This window comes from Puma concolor, chromosome E3 (assembly GCF_028749965.1).
Source record: "Puma concolor isolate L17-30 chromosome E3, mPumCon1.1.hap2, whole genome shotgun sequence".
Classification (NCBI taxonomy): domain Eukaryota; kingdom Metazoa; phylum Chordata; class Mammalia; order Carnivora; family Felidae; genus Puma; species Puma concolor.
The window spans coordinates 42,120,205-42,140,834 of record NC_141682.1 but is presented as its reverse complement, the minus strand read 5'-3'; the positions used below and the strand labels follow the sequence as shown (position 1 = coordinate 42,140,834).

Sequence of the window (20,630 nt, the reverse complement as noted above, 5' to 3'; positions counted from 1 at the left end):
CCCGGGTCCCCTGAGCAGAGCTCCGTTGGACAGTGTCAGGGACATCACCCCTGTCTGCCTGCCAGGGTTGTCCGCAGGGCCTGTCCACACTGTCTGTAGACCTTTGTAGACTGTCTTAGCTTGGGTGATTTTTTTTTTTTTTTAATGCTTATTTATTTATTTTGAGAGAGAGAACTCGAGAGCAGGAGAGGGCCAGAGAGGGGATGGGAAGAGAATCCCAAGCAGGCTCCACACTGTCAACACAGAGCCTGACACGGGGCTCAGTCCCACAACCCTGGGATCATGACCTGAGCCAAAATCAAGAGTCGGATGCTTAACCGACTGAGCCACCCAGGCGTCCCTTCAGCTTGAGTCATTTTTAAATGATCACAGGATAATGCTTACAATGTGTTTGGAGGAAAGAAATTGAAAAAATACCAGTTTTCCAGCCAAGTCTTCAAGATAGGGAGGGAAGAGGCAGCACCGAGCCCACGAGATCCCCCCCATTGCCATCACCCCACACAGAGGGTATCCAGGACCACACGGGCCTGCCCTCGGTGAGGAGATGGGGACAGGGCTGGCTGAGGCCTGCGTGCAGAGCTGATGCCAGCAATGCCTCTGAAGCGTGACAGAGTCCCAAAGCCAGGCATTTTTCACGTGGAAAACGTGTGACCCACACAGTCCCCTTAAGGGGCGCCTGGGTGGCTCAGTCAGTTGGATGTCCAACTTCGGCTCAGGTCATGATCTCACAGCACGTGAGTTTGAGCCCAATGTCAGGCTCTGTGCTGACAGCTCAGAGCCTGGAGCCTGCTTCGGATTCTGTGTCTCCCTCTCTCTCTGCCCCTAACCCACTCACATTCTGTCTCTTGTCTCTCTCAAAAATAAATAAACATTAAAAAATAATAATAAAATAAATAAAAGCTGTCTGGCTGGAGCCGAGTGCCCCTGGCCCCACCTATGCTGGAAAGGAGTGGTGCTTGGCCACATAGGGCACCGTGCCTGGAATAGGACCCCTTCCATCCAGGCGGCCCCCGGCCTCTCGACGCCCGTGTCTCCCTTGCAGGGGATCCTCCTGGTGTATGACATCACCAACCGCTGGTCCTTTGACGGCATCGACCGGTGGATCAAGGAGATTGATGAGGTAGGTGTGCATCCATAGATAGCCCTTGCACGGTCCCTTCCCAGGGTGCACTCCCATCCCCGGCAGGAAGCTAGGGGACCCCGTTGGCTGTCCCTACCCCCGCCTCTGCCCGTTGCCCTGGCTCTCTGTCGTCTTGCACAGTGACTGCCACATACTCGGTGGCCACAGAATGGACAGTGAGGGCCCTGCCTGCTTTGGGGGCAGGGGGACAGTGCCAACATGGGGGTGTCCTGTGCTCTTGCCTCTGCTGAGTACTGTGCACCCCCCCCCCACAAGCATGCACCCGGGGTCCCCCGGATCCTGGTTGGGAACCGGCTACACCTGGCCTTCAAGCGGCAAGTTCCAACAGAGCAGGCACGCGCTTACGCAGAGAAGAATGGCATGACTTTCTTCGAGGTCAGCCCTCTGTGCAACTTCAATGTCATTGAGTCCTTCACGGAGCTGTCCCGCATCGTGCTTATGAGGCACGGCATGGAGAAGATCTGGAGGCCCAACCGAGGTGAGGTGGTGTCGCAGCTGCGGTCAGGAGAACGGAGGCAGAGGGGGCCTCTGGCAGCCCACTCAGGGGCCGGCCTCCCCGGGTTGGAGGGGAAGCAAGGTCCCCACTGCTTCCCTGACACCTGGAAGCTAAGTTAGCCTGCGCCCCGTGTCTGCTCTGTGTGGGGTCCCGGCGCTGTGCAGGGGTCTGCGCCTCAGTGCTGGGAGGGAGTGCTGTGGACTCTGCCCTGGAGCAAACAGGGGACTGGCTCCAAGCCTCCCCTCCTGGAGCTGACCCATGAAGATCCTGGCTGTGTGCTCCCCCGTCCCTCAGCCCCGTCCCACCCCAGCTGCCAGAAGGGCCAGGGCTGGCGACCCTTGGAAGCGGGGTCTCCCAGGGCACCTCTCTGCGTGCGGCTTCAGGGAGAAGTCGGGAACGGGACACCGGCAGCTGGGCTGTGGAGTGGTGGGCACCCAGGGTCCCGAGCAGGGCAAGCCTGAGCTTTGCGGACCTCTGCACCCCGCCGCCTGACCTTTCCCTCCCCCGCCCCCATCCGTAGTGTTCAGCCTGCAGGACCTGTGCTGCCGGGCCATCGTCTCCTGCACCCCGGTGCACCTCATCGACAAGCTCCCGCTGCCGGTCACCATCAAGAGCCATCTCAAGTCCTTCTCGATGGCCAACGGCATGAACGCCGTCATGATGCACGGGCGCTCCTACTCGCTGGCCAGTGGGGCAGGCGGGGGCAGCAGCAAGGGCAACAGTCTCAAGAGGTCCAAGTCCATCCGCCCCCCGCAGAGCCCGCCCCAGAACTGCTCAAGGAGCAACTGCAAGATCTCCTAGCAGGACGGGCCGGGTGCCACCCCGTCCAGTTCGCTCCGGGAGGGCTCACGCTTGGGGAGCGTCTCTGGCCGGGCGCTGGGCCTGGCGCTGTGTGCAGGGAAGGCTTTGACCTCACCGCCTCCTGGGAAGTGTGGGGGCTCGCTGCGCGGGCAGTGGTCTGGGCCAGAGAAGCTCCGCGGGACCGGAGAGAGCTGCGGGGATCTTGGCGGAACAAGCCCGGGACCCTGCAGTGCCACGCGGCTGGGAAGTGCCCGGGAGGCAGCTCTGCCCGGCCCGGCCTCAAGGGGGCGGTCCTTGGGGACCCAGGAGGCCTGGCTCCCTTTCTTATTTATGTGGAAGATGTTCACCTTTCTGTACATTTTTAAAGGACGGGCAGGGAGGCCTTTGGTGCAGCCACACGTGAGCCCCTGTCAGCCGTGGGGTCAAGCTTCGGGACCTTGGGAGAGGGAGGGGATTTGAGGCAAAGACGAGGAGGAACCCCCAAGACTTCACCCTTTGAGTTCAGACACTTCACGTGGGGTGTGGGCTGTGCAGAGACCATAGGGGACAGGTGGGAGCTTTGGGCAGGGCTCTAGGGCCCGTGGCTGCCTCCGCCAGCCTGAGTACGGGGCACCTTGTGCCCCCCCAAGGGGCTGGGCAGCCCGCATGGCTCCGGCGGTCTGAATGGTGCGGCCACGCCTTCCTGGGTGACATCCTGCGCGTCTCAGATGGGCTCAGAGCTGGGGGCAATTTCCTAGGTTCCCCAGGGGAATGTTGGGGCTTCTCAGAGGGGATAGTGGGATGCACTCCCCCCGTGTCCCTCCACATGTGGGGGCAAACAGCCTCCCCCTTGACTCTGCACCTTCCCTTCCGGTCATATCTCTGTCTGTTGCTCCATGAAACCGGCTCAGCATCTCCCGTGAGAAGACGCCGAGATCCTCAGGGGGGCTGCCAGGCGCTCTGCGGGTCTGGACAGACCTGCCTGTTTGTCTCCTGGGGCACCTGGCCTCCAGTCTTGCCACCTTCCGTCTGCTGGCCTCGGGTGTGACCCCACAGCTGCTCCTGGCCTGGCGTCACCCCTCGGGGTCACACGTCACCAGAACCGTTCTGACCCAGATTTTCTTAGTGATGCTGCCTGGAGTGGTACGGGCAGCAGAGACACCGAGCCTCTCCTGGAGAACCCGCCAGCCAGCCTCCTCCTGCCACCTGGTTGGTGACACGGCCACCGGGTCACACTGGTGCTCAGCTCTACCTCCTACTCACGGCCCCATCCTGGGCTCTGGGACTCTCCTGTCCTGGGTGTCTGGGAGGCAGGGTGGGGGCCGTGGCCCGGGTGTGCAGGGGCACCCAGGATCCCCGTGTGAGGCCTGGCCTCAGCAGGGTCAGGCAGAGGAGGCCACACCCATCCTGTCTTGCCTGTCAGGCCCCTTTCTTCGGACTTTGAACCCCGTCACACAGACTGTGTTTTGAGGACGTGGACAGTCCACGTTCACCTTACCAACACTACTTTTCGCTGCTGACACACCATTCCTGTGCTCATTTTGGACGGTTTTTGTTTCTTTGTACAGTAAACCTAATTCAGCTCTGATTTTCAGGCTGCGTTTTATAGAAATTAAAGCCTCTGGTTTTAACTGGCCAAGTGGTGGGTGTGACGTGGCAGGGTGGGTCCGGTGCCGCTTCGTTGACACCCCCTCCACGCCTGGCCTGGACGGCTGGTGCACGTCTGGCTGTGAGGGCTGAGCGTGGCTGCACTGCCTTTCCTGGTGGGCCAGACGGGTGCAACAGAGACGCTCTGTGCCACGCTGCCTCCAAGGGTAGGAACACCCTCGATGTCCGTGGGTCCAGGGCCTAACTGCCGAGTTCACTCCGCTGCCTGCGAGGGTGGTGGGCACAGAGCCAGAGATGCAGCGGATGACTTGGGATCACCACCTGCCAGCGCTCAGCACGGCACTACCCGGGCCTGGAGTTGGCGCCCTCGCCGGGAAAGCCACCAGGCGACAGTGCGTGAGGCTCAGTCCAGGGCTGTGGTGGGCACTGGGGGGTTGGGAACGATCACTCTGAACCTGGCAGCCCCACGCTCGGGGACCCAGGCCTCTGACCGCAGCTCTGAGGGACCGTCCTGGACCCCGTGCCCACAGTCCCCCAGGATGCATTCTCCGTAACTGGGCCGTCTTCCGGTCTCACGCTGACCAGACACGGCTTTTATTACTCTGCCTCCTAGGTCATAAGGTCAGACGTGGGGTCATGGGATGTTTTCCATCCCATCTCAGAGCAGATGCTCGTGGGGCCCCAGACCCTGGGGAAGGGTTTGGAAGGGCGGGTTCCAGCGGCTTTGTCCTGTTTTGCTGCATTAGCTCTCCCTGCCAGCCCTGCCAGGGAGGGGCTTCCGTACCCGTCTGAGGGAAGGCTCCTCCTCCCAGGCGCTTGCGCAGCTCCCAGGAAACCACCCCCCCCCCCCCCGTTTCCAGGGTGCTTTTTAGGTGGCCTTGGCCTCTAGGGACTGGCCCCACATGGGGCCACAACCACTGAAATTCAAGTCCGTCCAAGTAGATACACTCAGTGCCTCGCTCACACCAGCCATGTTTGCAGTGTTTGCTGCCTGTGCGACTGGGGGCCGTACTGGGGGCACACAGTTCCCTCCCTGCTGGTCGTCCCGGGACCTCACTTCGGTGGCATGAGCCTTGTCCAGTTGTGGAAGAGCCTGGACCAGGGCCATCCTGGGGGCGGGGGCAAAGTCCAGCCCTGCATTGGCCTCCCCCAGCCCTCATCTGCTGAGGGTCACCATGGAAAGGCCCAGGCCGAGCTCACTGTGCACCCCTGTGCTTCAGGGACCTCACCACTAACTTTAGAAAGGGTTTCAATTTGACCCCGAGACCTGTTGGCAGGTCGTGACCCTTCTCCCAGGAGAAGGTTGTGGAGTTTTTCCTGGGAAGGAACAGAATGCTTACTCATTGCTGGGCTGAACACGGTACCCCTGTGCCTCTGTCTTGTCTAGAAGAAATAAATCTAAGGAAGGGGCTGGCCTGGGCCTGCTTGGGGGAGACCCAGGCCCTGGACAGCTGGGGCAGGTTGGAGAGCCGGAGGCGGTTGGCCAGCCTGGCCCCCTCCCCTGACCTGGGCTGGGAGGGTCTGAGAGGCAGCTTTGATCCCAGGGCCCTTCCATCCGAAGCCCAGCGCCCAGAGGGAGGAGGGGCTCCAGTTACAGTGTCCCCTCCCCTTCCCTCCCGCCGCAGCCAGCCCTTCTCTGGCCCTTCTCCGCCCCTTGGTGACCCTCGCGGCCAGTGTCTTCTGTGCTCCTGGGCCTCGGCCCCTCCCCAGCTCTCCTCCCCTCCCCACCCCCTGCCCTGCGCTGACCACAGAGGGGCCAGGCAGGGGAGGGGCTGGCGCCGCACGCACAGACTCAGAGCTGGGAGAGGCCCGGAACCTACCCAGCCCCTCGAACTGGGGTGTTGAGACGAAGCATCTGCTGTGGGCTTAGACCTTGGGGGTGAGGGGAGAGCCCCAGGATCAGCTGGGGGCTGGAGGGCAGGGGCAGCGACCACAGGCCTGGGGAGGCAGATGCCTTCAGGGAGGAGGCTGGGCAGGGCCTGAGGAGGGACTGGTGGTCACATCCCCCACCCCCTGTCCTGGCGGTCCCCATGCTGGCCCCGAGGCCACTCCTGCTGCCGCTCCTCGTGGTTGGGCTGACCTTGGGGGCCAGCCTGCCGCCAGGACCCAGGAGCCACCCAGGCGTGTGCCCCAACCAGCTCAGCCCCAACCTGTGGGTGGATGCCCAGAGCACCTGTGAGCGTGAGTGCATCGGGGACCAGGTAAGCAGAGGCACCACCCCCGCCGGCCCTCGTTGGGGGTGGGGGTGGGGGGCTCAGGGCATCTTGGCGGCTTGGTCAGACCCTACCCCTGCACCCAGGCCTTGCCCACAGAGGGGGAACCCAGCAGCTGCACTGCGGCCCCCCCCAATCCTGGGCCCCAATCCTCAGGCTCCCCACGCTCTGCTGCTGGTTTTGGGCTGCTGCACATACGAGGGTCCCAGGGAACACCCCCAGTCTGCGCCTTCATGTGTCTGAAGATTAAGAGACCCCTCCTCACTCCCCGAACCCACCTGCCCGCACCCTGGGACCAGCAAGCCAGAAAGGCAGGGGGCCATGCGGGACCTCTGCCCTGCAGCCCTGCAGCGGCCTTGAGCACGTGGCGCACGCCCCGCCCTGGGCCTCGGTTTCCTCGTTTCTGCGGTGAAACCTACCTTGTAGGGGGAATGTCTGAGGATGCAGTGAGGCTCAGGGAGACAACACCTGTGACGGCCCCCTAGACAGCGGGCAGCTGTGGCTCACTCTAGAGAACAGGAGGGAAACTTCTGCAGACGCGCTCAGCTTCCCACGGGGGAGACAGGTCTGGGAGGGGCAGCAGGAGCTCGGCCCCCCTCCCTCTGGACAGGCTGCCAGGCAGAGCTAGGGTCCCCGCTGAGCTGCCCCCGCCCCCCACCCACCCCCCAGGACTGCCAGGCCTCCGAGAAGTGCTGCGCCAACGTGTGTGGGCTGCGGAGCTGCGTGGCGGCCCGCTTCCCTGACGGCGGCCCTGCTGTGCCCACGCCGCCGGCCTCCTGTGAGGGCTTCACGTGCGCACAGCAGGGCTCCGACTGTGACATCTGGGACGGGCAGCCCGTGTGCCGCTGCCGTGACCGCTGCGAGAAGGAGCCCAGCTTCACCTGTGCCTCCGACGGCCTCACCTACTACAACCGCTGCTACATGGACGCAGAGGCCTGCCTGCGCGGCCTCCGCCTGCACGTGGTGCCCTGCAAGCACGTCCTCAGCTGGCCGCCCAGCAGCCCCGGCCCACCCGAGACCACGGCCCGCCCCACGCCCGGGGATGCCCCGACGCCACCCGCCCTCTACAGCAGCCCCGCCCCGCAGGCCGTGTTCGTGGGGGGCACGGCCAGCCTCCACTGCGAGGTCAGCGGCCGCCCGCCACCGGCCGTGACCTGGGAGAAGCAGAGCAACCGGCGCGAGACCCTCATCATGCGGCCCGACCAGATGTACGGCAACGTGGTGGTCACCAGCGTCGGGCAGCTGGTGCTCTACAACGCCCGGCCCGAGGACGCCGGCCTCTACACGTGCACCGCACGCAACGCCGCGGGCCTGCTGCGGGCCGACTTCCCGCTGTCGGTGGTACGGCGGGAGCCAGCCGGGGACGCGGCGCCCACCCCCCCTGACCCGGCCGAGTGCCTGCCCGCCGCGCAGGCCTGCACCGGCGCCCCCTCCGGCCCGGTCCTCTGGCAGTACGACCCCCAGCGCGGGGGCTGCATGACCTTCCCCGCCTGCGGCTGCGAGGGCGGTGGCCGGGGCTTCGAGACCTACGAGGCGTGCCAGCGGGCCTGCGCCCGCGGCCCCGGCGACGCCTGCGTGCTGCCGGCCGTGCAGGGCCGCTGCCAGGGCTGGGAGCCCCGCTGGGCCTACAGCCCGCTGCTGCGGCAGTGCCACCCCTTCGTCTACGGCGGCTGCGAGGGCAACGGCAACAACTTCGAGAGCCGCGCGAGCTGCGAGGACGCCTGCCCCGTGCCGCGCACGCCGCCCTGCCGGGCCTGCCGCCTGCGGAGCAAGCTGGCGCTGAGTCTGTGCCGCAGCGACTTCGCCATCGTGGGGAGGCTCACCGAGGTGCTGGAGGAGCCCGAGGTGGGGGGCGGCGGCATCGCCCGCGTGGCCCTGGACGAGGTGCTCAAGGATGACAAGATGGGCCTCAGGTTCTTGGGCACCAAGTACCTGGAGGTGACGCTGAGTGGCATGGACTGGACCTGCCCCTGCCCCAACGTGACAGCTGGCGACGGCCCCCTGGTCATCATGGGCGAGGTGCGAGACGGCGTGGCCGTGCTGGACGCTGGCAGCTACGTCCGCACGGCGAGCGAGAAGCGTGTCAAAAAGATCTCGGAGCTGCTCGAGAAGAAGGCCTGTGAGCTGCTGAACCGCTTCCAGGACTAGCCGCACCCGCTCCCCCCCCCCCCCCCGCCCCAGTGTCTGCCCACCCTGCCTTCCTGTCCTGCTGAATAAAAGCCTGACCTCATGGCCTGCGGGTGCCGGACCTCCTGGTGGGACCCTCACCCCACTCAGCCTGCCTTCCGGCTGGTAACCCGCTGCCCGAGGGAGCGCTGGCTCCTCGGGAACCTCCCATGTCCCTGCAGGAGCACAGGCCGTGACCTGCCCGAGATGGGCACCTCCTCTCGTGGCAGCAGAGCCAGGCAGCCAGCTCAGTCCCGCCTCGGCAGTCCCTGAGCTCTCCCTCCTTCCTCTGCTGCCGGAGCAGAGCAACACGGTCCAGGATGCCCCCGAGCCCTGACTCCACAGGCCAGACCCCTCCTACCCCTAGTACAGAGCCCCTGGAGACAACAGCCTGCCCACCCAGCACCGCCAGAAATGCTCCCAGGAGCAGGCGCGGTTAACATCAGCAATGAGCAGCAAGAAACACTTTATTCCCAGGTTCTAAGCAGCCCAGTGGCCACCAGCCAAGAGCCCCCAGACCAAGCAAGGGCAGCCCCCAGGGCCCAGCCCTGGGAGGCAGGGGCTGGCATCTGGGTTTATGCCAGAACGGGTCTTGGTGGAGACAGAAACATGCAGGAGTAAGTTACTCTTTCCGGAATATCAGGCACTTATTGTTGGCCGGCATGTCCACCTAGGGAAGATGTTTCGGCTGGAGCAGCTGCCCCTGGTCCCCAGGGAGGTCACCTGTGCCCCCAGCCCTTCCCACCTACCATCCTCTCCAGGAGCAGGCCACTGGCTTGGCCCAGGTCCTCCAGAAGGGCTGTGTCCCGCAGCCCCCACTCGGGGTTCCTGCAGTGGGAAGGAGGTAGGGGAGAAGGTGGAGTTGTGGCTGGGGGGGTGTCACCCAGCCCACCTGCCCTCCCAGCCAGGCCCCCCACCTATCCAGCTCTGACCTGCATCTGAGAGTGAGATCAAAGTCCACGTTACTCTGCGGAGTGATCTTCCCATTGATGGCATAAGGCTGTGGAGACGGGAAGACAGCTCTGCCGGCCACCCACAGACACAGGGTCAGCCATTCCTCAGCAAACAGGCAGACTGGCATGCTGGCACTCAGACAAAGAAAAGAACACAGCCCTCCCTGCCCCCAAGATGGGGGACAGCTGAGGACCAGCTGGTGAGCCAAGGGGTTGCAGGGAGCCTGGCAGGTGACCAGGAGGGAGTTCGAGAAAGAAGACACCGGGTGGGGTTTAACGGTGACAAGCAGTGGTGGGAGAAAGCAACCGAAAATACCGAAACCAAAATGAGAGAGTCCAGAAAGGAGAGCTCAGCACAGACTGGCTGGGATCGGGGTCAGGACTGGCCTGCCAGGGGAGGCCCACCATCTCCGGCAGGGACACTAACCCCATAGGTGATCAGCAGCGCCTTGGGTTTGAGCAGGTGTCCTGCTGCTCTGAAGAGCCCCTGGGGAGTGAGAAAACAGGGCACCGCTGAAGAGCGTTCTCTCCCCCACGCACCTGAAAGAGTCCTCAGTGCCCCATCTGAGACGTGGGGCAGACCGCCGCCCTGCTCCCTCCTGCTGCACCGGGAGGGGTGCTGCATGGCCCACAGACCTGCTCCCACAGACCTCGGTGCAGTTGAGGGGGCTGATGTGGATCATGTTGATGCAGAGCAGCAGGTCCAGCGACTGGGGAAGGATTCCGCCCCAATGCTCCCAATCCCAGGTCACGTCCAGGTACAGCGGGGCCTTCACGTTGGACAGGCCCTGAGCCTGAGTGGTGGCCGAGATGCTGTGGAAGGGCAGCACCTGGTTGGGGGACCTTCGAGGGGTCTGGGTGGCGTGAGGAGTCTGGACAGCGGGACAGGCCCCGCTCCACCTGCCCTTGCTTCCCGCCCACTTTCACCAGCCGGGACCCGGCCTTCCGGGAGCCCTTCCGCACCTGTCCAGGCAGCGCTGGTCCACGTCGGACGGCTGCCACTCGGCGTGGGGGAAGGCCCGCGCGAAGTGGGCCGTGTGTTGGCCGGAGCCAGAGGCCACCTCGAGCACTCGAACACCGCGCTGGGCCGGGTCCATGTACTGCCGCAGCACGCGCAGGATAGGCTCCTTGTTCCGCTCTGCGGCCGCAGCCACCAGCATCGCAGCAGCTCAGCCGGCCCGCGGGTCTCCGTACTCCGTCGCCGCGAGGCCCGCCGGGAGCCGTAGTCCGTCGCCGCGAACCCTGCCGGAAGCTGTGGTCCGGCCTCCCCAAAGACTACAATTCCCAGGAGGAGGCGCGCAGCGCGTTAAGGGGCCCGCAGCCGCGGGAGTCGCACCGGGAGCGGCAGCCAAGCCGAGGGGACTGGGCACTGAGTTGGGGTCACTGGTTTACAGGTGACCATCAGCTCAGAGCCCAGGTGTCCGTGGCCGCTCTGGTATTTTCAAAGCTCTTGTTCTCTGAAATCGTCTCGTTCGCGCTGCACTAGAATTGGTGCTTCCCCGGTTCTGATTTTCTTTTGAAATTGCAGTCGTCAGCGAGTCCGTCTAGTCGACATGGGGGAAAACTAAAACGAATGCTTGCGCCGCCCGGGAATCGAACCCGGGTCGCAAGAATGGGAATCTTGCATGATACCACTACACCAGCGGCGCCGTTGTCAGGCTTTCTACCCGCGAGACTTAAGAGATGGTGACGCACCCTCTCCTCGCGCAGAAGTACTACGGTGCATGCGCGCTGCCTCGGGGGAGGCCGGCCCCTGCGCACTGCAGCCGGCAGCCGCGGTGGGAGCACCGATCTTGGCGGGGTCCGCGTGCTGGGGGATCTCGCGGCGTCGCTTGGGCGCCCAGCGCTAGAGAGGAACGAGGGGGCCTAAGGGAGGCTGGCTTGAGGCCCGGATTCGCGCCGGCGCCGTGGAAACCATGGCAACCGCGGGCGTTCGGCGGGGCGGGGCTCCTCGTGGGCGGGGCTCCCTGCGGGCGGGGCCGCGGGCGAGCGGGGCGGTCCTAGCCGCCGGCCCCGCGGTCCTGTGCTGCTCGGGGCTTTTCCGGTGAGGCTGACCTGACCAGCGCTAGCCCAGGGTCCCCGGACGTTGTGAGGAGGTCGGAGCCCTATTTGTTGTGTCCAAGGTGTTTTCCCCGTTGACGGCTTGGGGCCCGTGTCTCCTAGGGGCCCTGTTCTGCAGCCGGCCAGTTTATCTTTGGTGGGCAGCTTCTCACGAGTGAGATCCCCAAACCCGACGTCACTCTGGCCAGAGCTCAGATGGTGGCCCTGACCCGGGCTTTAACCTGGGATTGTCGTGGAGGGGCCGAGATGTGGGTTTCGTCAGGGGAGGATGGCAGTCTTGCAGCTTAGGCTGGGGAAGTGGTGTGGGGCTGGCCATTCTGGACAGGCCCCCTGGGCCAGGCAGCTCTGCTGGCATTCTGCACGTGACCACCATTTCACAGCCCCGGCTTTCCTTTCCTGAATGCGCTTTTGCCTCCAGCCACGTTGGGTGTACTCTGCATTTTCCTTGTCCTTCCATGTGTGGGCGCGGAGAGGAGACTGCTGTTTGTGCATGACAAGCCCCTTTCAACCTTACCTGGGTTCCCACCAAGCAGGTGACCCTTGGGCCTTGGGGGCTGGTGTTCGGGGGACGCAACCTGTGATTAGCAGGTGGGAGACCGAGCTGATCACCCAGGACCGATGATCTCATCAACCACACCTGTGTCACGGGGTCTCCACAAAGACCCCAAGGAAAGGGGCTCAGGAGCCTCCGGGCAGGTCAACGGACACACGGAGTTGCCGGGAGGGTGGCGCGCCCCCGCAGGGCCTGGAGGCTCCCAGCCTCCTCCCCACCCCTTGCCCTGTGTGTCTCTTCCATCCCTGTTCCCAAGAGTCCTATCCTTGACGATGGACCAGTAAACATGAGTGAGGGTTTCCCTGAGTTCTGTGAGCCGTTCTAGCAAATTATGGAGGCTGAGGGGGGGGGGGGGGGGGGCGTGAGAACCCTGACCGGAGTTAGAGTTGATGGATCAGAGGCACAGGTGACAACCTGGATTTGTGACTGGCATCGGAAGAGGGGGTGGTCTCGTGGGACTGGGCCCTCAGCCCCGGGGGTCTGCATAATGCCGGATAAGAGTGTCAGAATTGAGTTAAGTTGTAGGACACCCGGTCGACGTCTGCAGAGAACTGCTTGGCGAGGAAAACCCACACACTTGGTGTCTAAAGTGTTCAAAGTGCAGAAAACGTTGCTTTCTTTTACACCAGATGTTCTCGGGACGGGGAACCTGACTGACCGGTGTCCCTGCTTCCTCCATGCCCTATGGCCCTGCTTCAGAAGCTGTCCAAATGCCCAGCAAAGTCTTCCTTTCAACAGCACTTGACCTTAGGTTGATACCCGCCTGCCATATTTGTCATTCCGGGCTGGACGCCATGTGAGCTACCCCCTGCACTGGGCGCTCACCAGGCTCTGACCTGGAGAAGGCAGACCTGCAGCCTTTCCTGCGTTGTGTAGGTGAACACGTGCACATGCCTGTGAAGGCTGGTGTGCACACTTGTGAACGCACACTTTCTGGAAAGTCATGGATGTGTGTCACATGGATGTGACTCTGGGAGGATCCAGGCCCCCCAGCAAATGCTGAACGGTGGACCCCTGGAAGTGTCCCCTGACATAGAAAATGTTGGGGTTCGGCACTGACAGTCAAGAAGGAATTCTTGAGATGTGTTTTGGTGCAAAAAGGTGGTTTTATTAAAACACGGGAATAGGAAATGTGGGCACAAAGAGCTGCCCTGGGGTCGTGAGGGGCGATGGATTATGTACTTTCAAGTTGGGAAGGGCTTAGAGATAGTATAAGTCTCTAAGAAATTTGGGAAGCAAGGTTTCCAGGACCTCGAGGGGGCCAGCTGTTGTTAGGAAAGGGTCATTACTACTGTCCAATAAATCCTAGTCATGAAACCCTTCAGGTGTAGATCAGCAGGCCATAAGCTTGGAGTGTGGTTGCCAACATGTATCGTGGGCAGGAAAAGACAAGGGAAGTTTCCAAAGGAGTTTTTACATGTTAAAGTAGACTTATAGGATCGGGGGTGTCAGGCTAAGGTTGCCTTTTGCCCTTAGCAAAGCGTCATCACGGAGGCAGCTGAGCTCCCAGAGGAAGGTCACTCTGCCAGTTTCAAGGACTTGTCAATGGGCTGTAAGTTGTAAGGAAATTTCATTTTTCCTTTGCCTTTGGTTCCCACATCATCCCCCCCGCCCCACCCCATGGCCTGTGCTCCGTGGGGCCTCCTGAGGTTTTGTGTCCTGAGGTGGAATTCGGCTCCCAGGCAGCCCTCTTGAGCTTCTCACCCACTGTGTGGAAGTTTCTGTGGCACGGGGCACCTTTCCAAATGAGTGTTTATCTACATGATAGAATCTCTAGTGCCCAGAGAGCCATGAGCAAACAAGACATCCCCTGCCCTGCTGCCCACCCCGATGGGGGTGTGCGCTTCCTCCCTAGCCCTGCCCCCCCCCCCCCCCGCACTTCCTATTTCCTTATCACTGCTTCCCTTCCCTTGGCTTCCTGGAGCCAGCGTAACAAATCACCCCAAGCTGGGTGGCTTAAAACAACAGTAAAATATTTTCTCATGCTTCTAGAAGCCAAGTCCAAGGTAAAAGTGCCTGCTCACTCCAAAGGCCCTATAGGAAGATGGTTCCAGCTGCTGGCGGCCGCTGTTCTGCATGCTGGGTGAGGCCCCACCCCTCTGTCTAGCTGCCCCTCTCCAGCTTGGGGATGGGTTCCCAGCTTCTCCACCAAAGGCCATGTTACCGGCCCCTTGCAGGGGGGTCCCAGCCAACTTGCCTTCAAGGACAGTGTAGTCTAGGGGAAGGGGAGTGAGTCTGGGGACAGAAACTTCAGCTCCCCAGGCTCCATCCCAAGCTAGGGTGTGTCCTGGGGGCAGCGAGGCTGAGCCTACATCTCTGGGGGAGACCAGCCCTGCTCCCTACAGGTGCCTTCCTCCTGCTGTCACGCCCCCCCCCCCCCCCCACTGGAGCTAACCCCTCACAGTTCCCACTCCCCATGTTGTGCTCTCTGCCTGTTTCAGCCCTGCTCTGAGGGGGAAGTGTAGGGAAAGTGGGGCTGCATTTGCTCCAGGGCCACTGCCCCTCTGGTGGCAGCTCCCGGACTGAGACATGGCCCCATTGGACTCCCCAGGCCCTGGTGCCTGCTGCATTCAGCCTCCTCACATACTTGTGGGAACAGTGTAGGAGCCCCGTGGGAGCCTCACAAGCCTCGGGGGTGGATTCCAAGACCCCCGGACAACTCTGGACAGAGTGTTTTCTTGGGTGGGGGGATGTTAAGGATTGAATTCAACCACATGGAGGATGAGGGGAGCCTTATGCTGAGCCCACCAGGTCCTCAGGCTCCCAGGCTCCAGAGTGCCCTGGTTCCCCGGCCTCAACCTGAGGAGCTCCGGAGCAGCCTGTGAGCTAGAACAAAGAAAGCCTGCGGGTGGGAGGCCACCTGGCCCCTACATTCCAGGCAGGCCTGGTCCCCAGGCAGCTCTGGAGGGGGACCTCTATGCCTCCAAGAGGGCGGGAGTGGGAGGTGACTGCTCCCTTCCAATTGGAGTTAAACAGGCAAACCGGGCGTCCTCACCCACCTTCTCTCTCCCCAGGATATCACCCTCACACTGGTCCCAGTCTATAAGGGGCCTCCCTTCCCTGAAGCTGGGTGGGGACCCTGGCATGGGAGGCTGAGTCAGGAAATGGAGTGCACCCACTATTCCTGTCCCCTGGAGTGGAAGGGAGATTCCCAGGGCGTTGGGTCCCTGCCCAAACCCAGGGGGCGGACCCACTTTTTCTGGTCTCTGGCCCAGCAGTCCCAAGACACAGGCCCAGAATGCCCCCTGATACCGGCCCAGGCCCACGCAGGCACCTTGGCCGAAGCTCCCCGACAGGAGTGGGGGCAAGCCTTGGTTCCAGGGTCCACACAGAGCGTTCCCAGCGCCTGCCAACGCCCCGGCCTCCCCCGCGGCTCACCTGGCCTTCAGGCGGCCGAAGGCCGTCCCAGGCCTCAGAACGCTTCCTCTGCCTTGGCCTTGGGCCATGCGGGGTGGGGCGCTGGTTACTGCGGCCCCGGCCGGCCTCCCAACGGCCCGACCTCCGCCGCGTGCCCCGAGGCCGACCGGTACGCGCGGGCCCTTTAAGGGCCGGGGGCGTGTAGCGGCCCGCCCCCTCCCCGCCGCGCCCGGCCGCCGGTTAAAGGGGCCGCGCCCTGGGCCCCCGCCGAGTGCGAGCCCGGGCGGAGGGCAGGGCAGGGCGTGCGTCCGGGCGAGCGCGCGGGCTGGCTGCCCGTCCGCACCATGTACACCATCACCAAGGGGCCCAGCAAGCTGGTCGCGCAGCGCCGCACAGGTGCGTGGGGCGAGGGGCCGGGGGCGGGCAGGGCCGCCGGGGGGAGGGTCCGCGGAGTGACCGCCCAGCCTCGGCGGCGGCTGACGCGCCCCGTGCCCGCAGGTCCCTCGCAGCAGCAGGTGGAGAGCAGGCTCGGCGAGCTCCTGAAATGCCGGCAGCCCGCGCCGCCGACCCCATCGCCCCCGCGGGCGCAGCCGCCGGGACCCTGGCCCCTGTCGAGGTGAGACGCGTGGGCCGGCCGCCGCGGCACAGAGAGGGTGACCTTGGGGAAGGTTTGCGGAGACCCGGCCACATGCCCCGGGAGGGCGCGCGGGCAGCTCCGGCTTCCGCACCTCGGCGCCTCCACCTCACCTGGCACCGGGCTGGGTCGGAGGGGCTGGGCTGGATGTGCATGAACCCCTCTCCCGCGCTGGTCCTGTGGGATCCTGGCGACCCCGAGTGGGGAGGAAGCTGACCAGCTCCTGGATCGGAGGAGCTCCACGCGGCTGACTCACATGCCCCGGGCGACCTTGGGCCGCAAGGCCGAGGTTTGAGGCGAGCTGCCCAGGAGGACAAGAGCAAAATATCCCCGGGAGTGCTGGCCCTGAAGGCCTCCTGGCGCTGGCCCCGTCCTTGCGGAACCAGCTAGGGGAGAGGGTGCACGTGGTTCCCTCTGGCCCTGCCAGGCCACCGCTCTCCTCTACCCTTCACCCACAACACCCTCGCTGGGCACTGGGAGGCCTCCCACAGATGGTCAGGGCTTGCTGGAAGCTGCAGCTTTCTGCCTTTTTATGATCACCAGTTTTGCCAGCCTACAACCCCTGTGGCCACAGGAATGGCAGTCCCAGTCAGTTTGGCCTCCCCGTGACCTTGACCTGAAGGTCAGATCCTCTCCATCTCCCAGAGCCAAGCCTTTTACTTTTTTGTCTCGACTCTGGGCCTGTGGTGTCACTTATTCTGTGCATTTCCTGGGCCCTGGGCTTTCTTCTAGGCCCACAGAGGCCTGAGGCCGCCTGTCTAGGGCTGTGTGTCCAGGCAGCAGATAAACAAGGTGGCATCGCTGAGGAGGGTGCAGGTGACGGGCGCCTGCCTGGAGGCGGCATCCTGTGGGGATCTTTCTGGGCCGAGACTCTTCCCCGGGGGGCCTTCTGCTGGGGGCCGGTTGACACTTGGATCCTAGTGATGAAAACGTTCTGGGCCAGCCACAGGTGTGTCGTGGGGAGACAGGTGAACGGGGCCTTGGGGGGTGACGCCTGGGACCCAGGCTGAGCTATAATATTGCCTTGTGATTTCAGCTTGGGTCCTCACAGCTGCCCTACTGCCCGGAGGAATAAACGAGACCTAGGCATATAGCCACCTCTGGTCACCCAGGCAGACAGTCTGGGACCCAAGTGGCCCAGGCACTCCACCTGGAGAAACTTACCACCATCTGCCCGTTGTCGCTGGCCCAGGGCGCATCCGGGACACAGCTGGCAAGTGCTAGGGAAGAAGACGGGACAGACAGCATAGAGCCCTTCACACCCCCAGGAGGCCTCACCTTTGTCCTCATCTGGCCCTAGCCAGTTGGGCACACTGCAGCCTGCCAGGCCAGGGGGCTGCCGACCAGCCTGGGCCTGAGGGAGCGTGTCCCTCAGTGTCCCGCTTGTGTAGGGAGTAGTGAGGCACGCAGTGTGCTCGCCGGGCCGGCCCACTCCCTTCCCAAATCACTCCCGCTTTTGGAGCTGCCCCTGCCCCCAGTCCCAGTTGCCTTGAAAGGACCCTGCCAGGAGGCCAAAGCAGCCTGTGGGTCCTCCCTACCCCCTCTCCTGCACCTTCTCAGGCCCCCCCCTCCCCCAAAACGGCTGCAGCGTTCCTGTTGTTTTCTCTGCCGTGCCTTTGTACTGCCCCAGCATCCCTCACCCTGACTGGCCGGTGAGAGAGGGCGTGTCTGGGCCGCTGCCGCATCCTCTACGCCTGGTGCCCTACAGGTGTGCCAGGTGTCTGACCAGCTAAATATACAGGCTGGGGTTCCAGCCAGGCATGGGTCTGGGCACTGGCCATGGTGGTGAACAGGCCACGTGGGTCTGTGCCTCTGAGGAGCTCTTGCTCCCAGCGTGAGACCGACGGGAGAGAAAACATCAGTGGAGGCGATATCCGTCCTTGGAAAGAAAATACTACGACGCCGCGTGACCACCTGTGGTCATGTGAGCAGGTGGGGGAGGCGGCCTGGGGGTTTTACCGAGCTGTGGGCTTTGAGGTCAGACAGGTGTGCAGTTAAGTCCTGAAACTGCCACCCATACGCAGCATGTGACTTTGGGCGGGTCACTTCCCTCTCGAGGAGTCTGGGGCCCTGGGCTGGAAAACGGGTGGGCGGCTGACCTCAGAGGTCGGAGAGGAGACTGTGTGGCAAGATACCCAGGTAGGCCTGAGCAGGGGCACTGGAGCATGCCTGGGGGCAGCACCCTCGGGAGCAGGCACAGTGTGGCCTTCATCTACAGGTGCACGCTCGAGCCAGTGTCCTTTCACCAGAAGGCCTGTGGAGGGGCCTTACGTAAATGACTCCAGGCAGCAGGCAGGTGGGCGCCTGCCCCTCGGGCCCCTACGCAGCCTTGGTCAGGCCACCACCGTGGTCCCTGTGATTCACAGCCTATGGCTGCAATTCCCTTTTTTGTTTTGCTTTTTTGATGTCCGGCCTCCACTTTCCTGGAACCAGCAGCCTTTGTGGGGGCGGGGGTGGCAGGCGAGGGGCCGTCCGAGTCGAGGACAAACCTTCACACCCCCTGGCTGGTGCAGCTCAGGCCTGGGAGGAGCCCCGCCCCTCTACATTTTCTTGGGCCACCAGACCCTGCCGGCCCAGAGCTGGCGGGACCGGTGCCCCTCAAGACCCTCCTCTTTATTTTAGTGGCCCTCTCAGCCAAGGAGGACCCCCGAGCGGCGGTGGGGCACCTGAGCCCAGGAAGGCGAGCAGGCCGGCGGGACCGCGAGTGCCTGGCGGAGTGGCACGTGCAGCCCAGGACTCCCGGCTCCCACCTCCTGCTGTAGGTGCGGGCCCCGCCCCCTCCACGCCCCGTCCTGGGCTTTGTGTGTGCAGGGCCAGGCCAGCTGCCGCCAGCCGGAGCGGCCCATCACCGCCCTGGGCCCTGCTGACTGGGGACAGACCCAGCGGCTCCCTGGACATCCCACACCCAGTAGGCTGAGCCCCGGGCTCCCGGGGACCGCCTCTTCGCTCAACATTCCCACCCCTGTGGGCAACAGCGGTGCCTGGTCTGGGGCCTGCAGGGTTGGGCTGGGGTTGTAGTCACGCCTTCCCGACCCAGCGGTCTTCGGCCAGACCATCACTTAGGGCTCATCCCCACGGAGCCTGGGGCGGCCAGGAAGAGGGAAGGGCTCAGACCACCTTCTTGTTTGGGTCCTTCCTCCCACACTGGGGGTAGTGGTGAGACGGAGAAGCTTTTGTGGGGGAAGAAGATGGCCGAGAATTGTGCTTGGGACAGAGTGACCCGGCAGTAGCTTAGGTCAGAACAGGGGCTGCCGGAGGCCTGGCCCGTCCTGGGGAGGCGGGATGCAGGTGGCAGCAGGGGTGCCCGAGAGACCCTTGGACAAAGAGCACCTGTGTGCCTTGAGCAGGGAACCCTGCTGGGGATCTGGGACATGGCTGGGGACCGCAGGTGTGAACTGAGCTGCTGGGGGCTTGGGCCTGGGGGGAGCGGCCTCGACCACCCCTGCAGCCGCTCTGAAGTTCAAGGAAGTGCCTGGGCTGGGCCCGGGCCCGGGGTGGGGGTGTGTGGCCTGAACCTGCTCCTGGAGCTTTGCCGGGCATCACCTGGGCTCTGGACAGTTGCTGACTGGCTCCTCCCCCCTCCACAGCCCGGGGCCAAGGCTCGTGTTCAATCGGGTGAATGGCCGGCGGCCCCCCGTCACATCTCCATCCCTTGAGGGGACCCAAGAGACCTATACACTGGCCCATGAGGAAAACGTCCGATTTGTGTCTGAAGGTAGCGTTGAGGCCCGAGGGTGTGGCTCGGGCCCCTGTTCCTCTTCCCCACTGCCATCTGACTCAGAGTAGCCAGAGGGCCGGGCCCTTCCTCGACTCTCTATTTGTCCCATGACCGTCCAGGGGACTGCCTGCTCCAGTTCTGGGCTGGGGTCCAGGGTGGCCACCAGGCTCTGGGCGGAAGACAGGATGCCAGGGCCCTGGCTCAGTCCGACTGCCCTCTCCCCACAGCGTGGCAGCAAGTGGAGCGGCAGCTGGGTGGTGGCCCAGCTGGCGAGAGTGGGCCCAGGCCCGTGCAGTATGTGGAGAAGACCCCCAACCCCCGGCTGCAGAGTGAGCCCTCCCCTGCCCTCAGGGAGTCCCCCCCACTTCCTCTGACCCTGACCTGGGCCCTGCTGGGTTCTAGCCCCAGGGGATTGGGGAGGGCGCTTGAACTTGACCCGCTTTTTCCTAGCGCTTGCTACATTTGGGCCTGGGTGAAGGGCTTGCGGTCAGCTCACAGGGAGAGACACTGACCGACCTGGAAGGCAGCGTCACTGCCCAGCCTTCTACTGTGCCCGCAGACTTCGTGCCCATTGACCTGGACGAGTGGTGGGCGCAGCAGTTCCTGGCCAGAATCACTAACTGCTCCTAGCCACCTTGGAAGGAACCGCTCCCCTGCAGGGCCCAAATGAGCCTCATGGTGGACCCCTGCCAGGAGAGGACCACGGCGCCCTGATGAACTGCTGAGGCGGACCATGCTCCACCCTGAGCCCGGCCAGGCGCCGGCCACACCTGAAGTGCCAGCATTTGGACTTTTGCACCTGCTGACCCCTTGGCCCGGCTGTCCCACGCTGCCAGGGGCTGAAACTGTCTGACCTCAATCCTGCTCACTGTGCCCAGGGACCAGCCCCTAGGGCTGGCAGGGAGGAGCTCCAGGCTAATAATAAAGTCGAGAAACTGCCCTTTTTGAGT

General features: G+C 63.7%; 4 protein-coding genes and 1 non-coding gene across 11 annotated transcripts in view; 3 read left to right on the top strand and 2 right to left on the bottom strand.

Moving 5' to 3' along the window:
* RAB40C (RAB40C, member RAS oncogene family) overlaps positions 1-4,052 on the top strand; it is a 29,466-nt gene extending 25,414 nt beyond the window's left edge. For all 3 annotated transcript variants that reach the window (XM_086691729.1, XM_086691727.1, XM_086691728.1), the window contains exons 5-7: positions 1,043-1,120; positions 1,397-1,619; positions 2,158-4,052. In XM_086691729.1, coding sequence (XP_086547855.1) covers positions 1,043-1,120; positions 1,397-1,619; positions 2,158-2,438 — 582 coding nt within the window. In that variant the 3' untranslated portion in view covers positions 2,439-4,052. The remainder of the gene's footprint in view (positions 1-1,042; positions 1,121-1,396; positions 1,620-2,157) is intronic.
* Positions 4,053-4,190: 138 nt separating this feature from the next.
* WFIKKN1 (WAP, follistatin/kazal, immunoglobulin, kunitz and netrin domain containing 1) lies at positions 4,191-8,445 on the top strand. Its single transcript, XM_086691719.1, has 2 exons — positions 4,191-6,226; positions 6,908-8,445. The coding sequence occupies exons 1-2, from the start codon at positions 6,056-6,058 to the stop codon at positions 8,384-8,386; spliced, it is 1,650 nt and encodes a 549-aa protein (XP_086547845.1). The 5' UTR covers positions 4,191-6,055; the 3' UTR covers positions 8,387-8,445.
* A 408-nt stretch (positions 8,446-8,853) lies between these two features.
* Positions 8,854-10,577, bottom strand: METTL26 (methyltransferase like 26). Its single transcript, XM_086691731.1, has 6 exons — positions 10,321-10,577; positions 10,008-10,170; positions 9,785-9,844; positions 9,337-9,404; positions 9,154-9,232; positions 8,854-9,074 (listed from the first exon to the last, which is right to left on the bottom strand). Exons 1-6 carry the CDS (start codon positions 10,515-10,517, stop codon positions 9,027-9,029), a joined length of 615 nt encoding a protein of 204 aa, XP_086547857.1. The 5' UTR covers positions 10,518-10,577; the 3' UTR covers positions 8,854-9,026.
* A 358-nt stretch (positions 10,578-10,935) lies between these two features.
* TRNAG-CCC (transfer RNA glycine (anticodon CCC)) lies at positions 10,936-11,006 on the bottom strand. Its single transcript has one exon. It is a non-coding gene; the product is annotated as a tRNA-Gly (tRNA).
* Positions 11,007-15,455: 4,449 nt separating this feature from the next.
* MCRIP2 (MAPK regulated corepressor interacting protein 2) lies at positions 15,456-20,620 on the top strand. 5 transcript variants are annotated; one of them, XM_086691735.1, is made up of 7 exons: positions 15,469-15,724; positions 15,827-15,944; position 15,981; positions 18,566-18,720; positions 19,550-19,677; positions 19,908-20,009; positions 20,240-20,620. In XM_086691735.1, the coding sequence occupies exons 1-7, from the start codon at positions 15,673-15,675 to the stop codon at positions 20,308-20,310; spliced, it is 627 nt and encodes a 208-aa protein (XP_086547861.1). In that variant the 5' UTR covers positions 15,469-15,672; the 3' UTR covers positions 20,311-20,620. The 5 variants fall into 5 exon arrangements, with proteins under 5 accessions (XP_086547859.1, XP_086547858.1, XP_086547861.1 ...); XM_086691733.1 differs by lacking the exons at position 15,981; positions 19,550-19,677 and having other exon boundaries at positions 15,456-15,724; positions 18,585-18,724; XM_086691732.1 differs by lacking the exons at position 15,981; positions 19,550-19,677 and having other exon boundaries at positions 15,463-15,724; positions 18,585-18,720.
* The last annotated feature ends 10 nt before the right edge of the window (positions 20,621-20,630 follow it).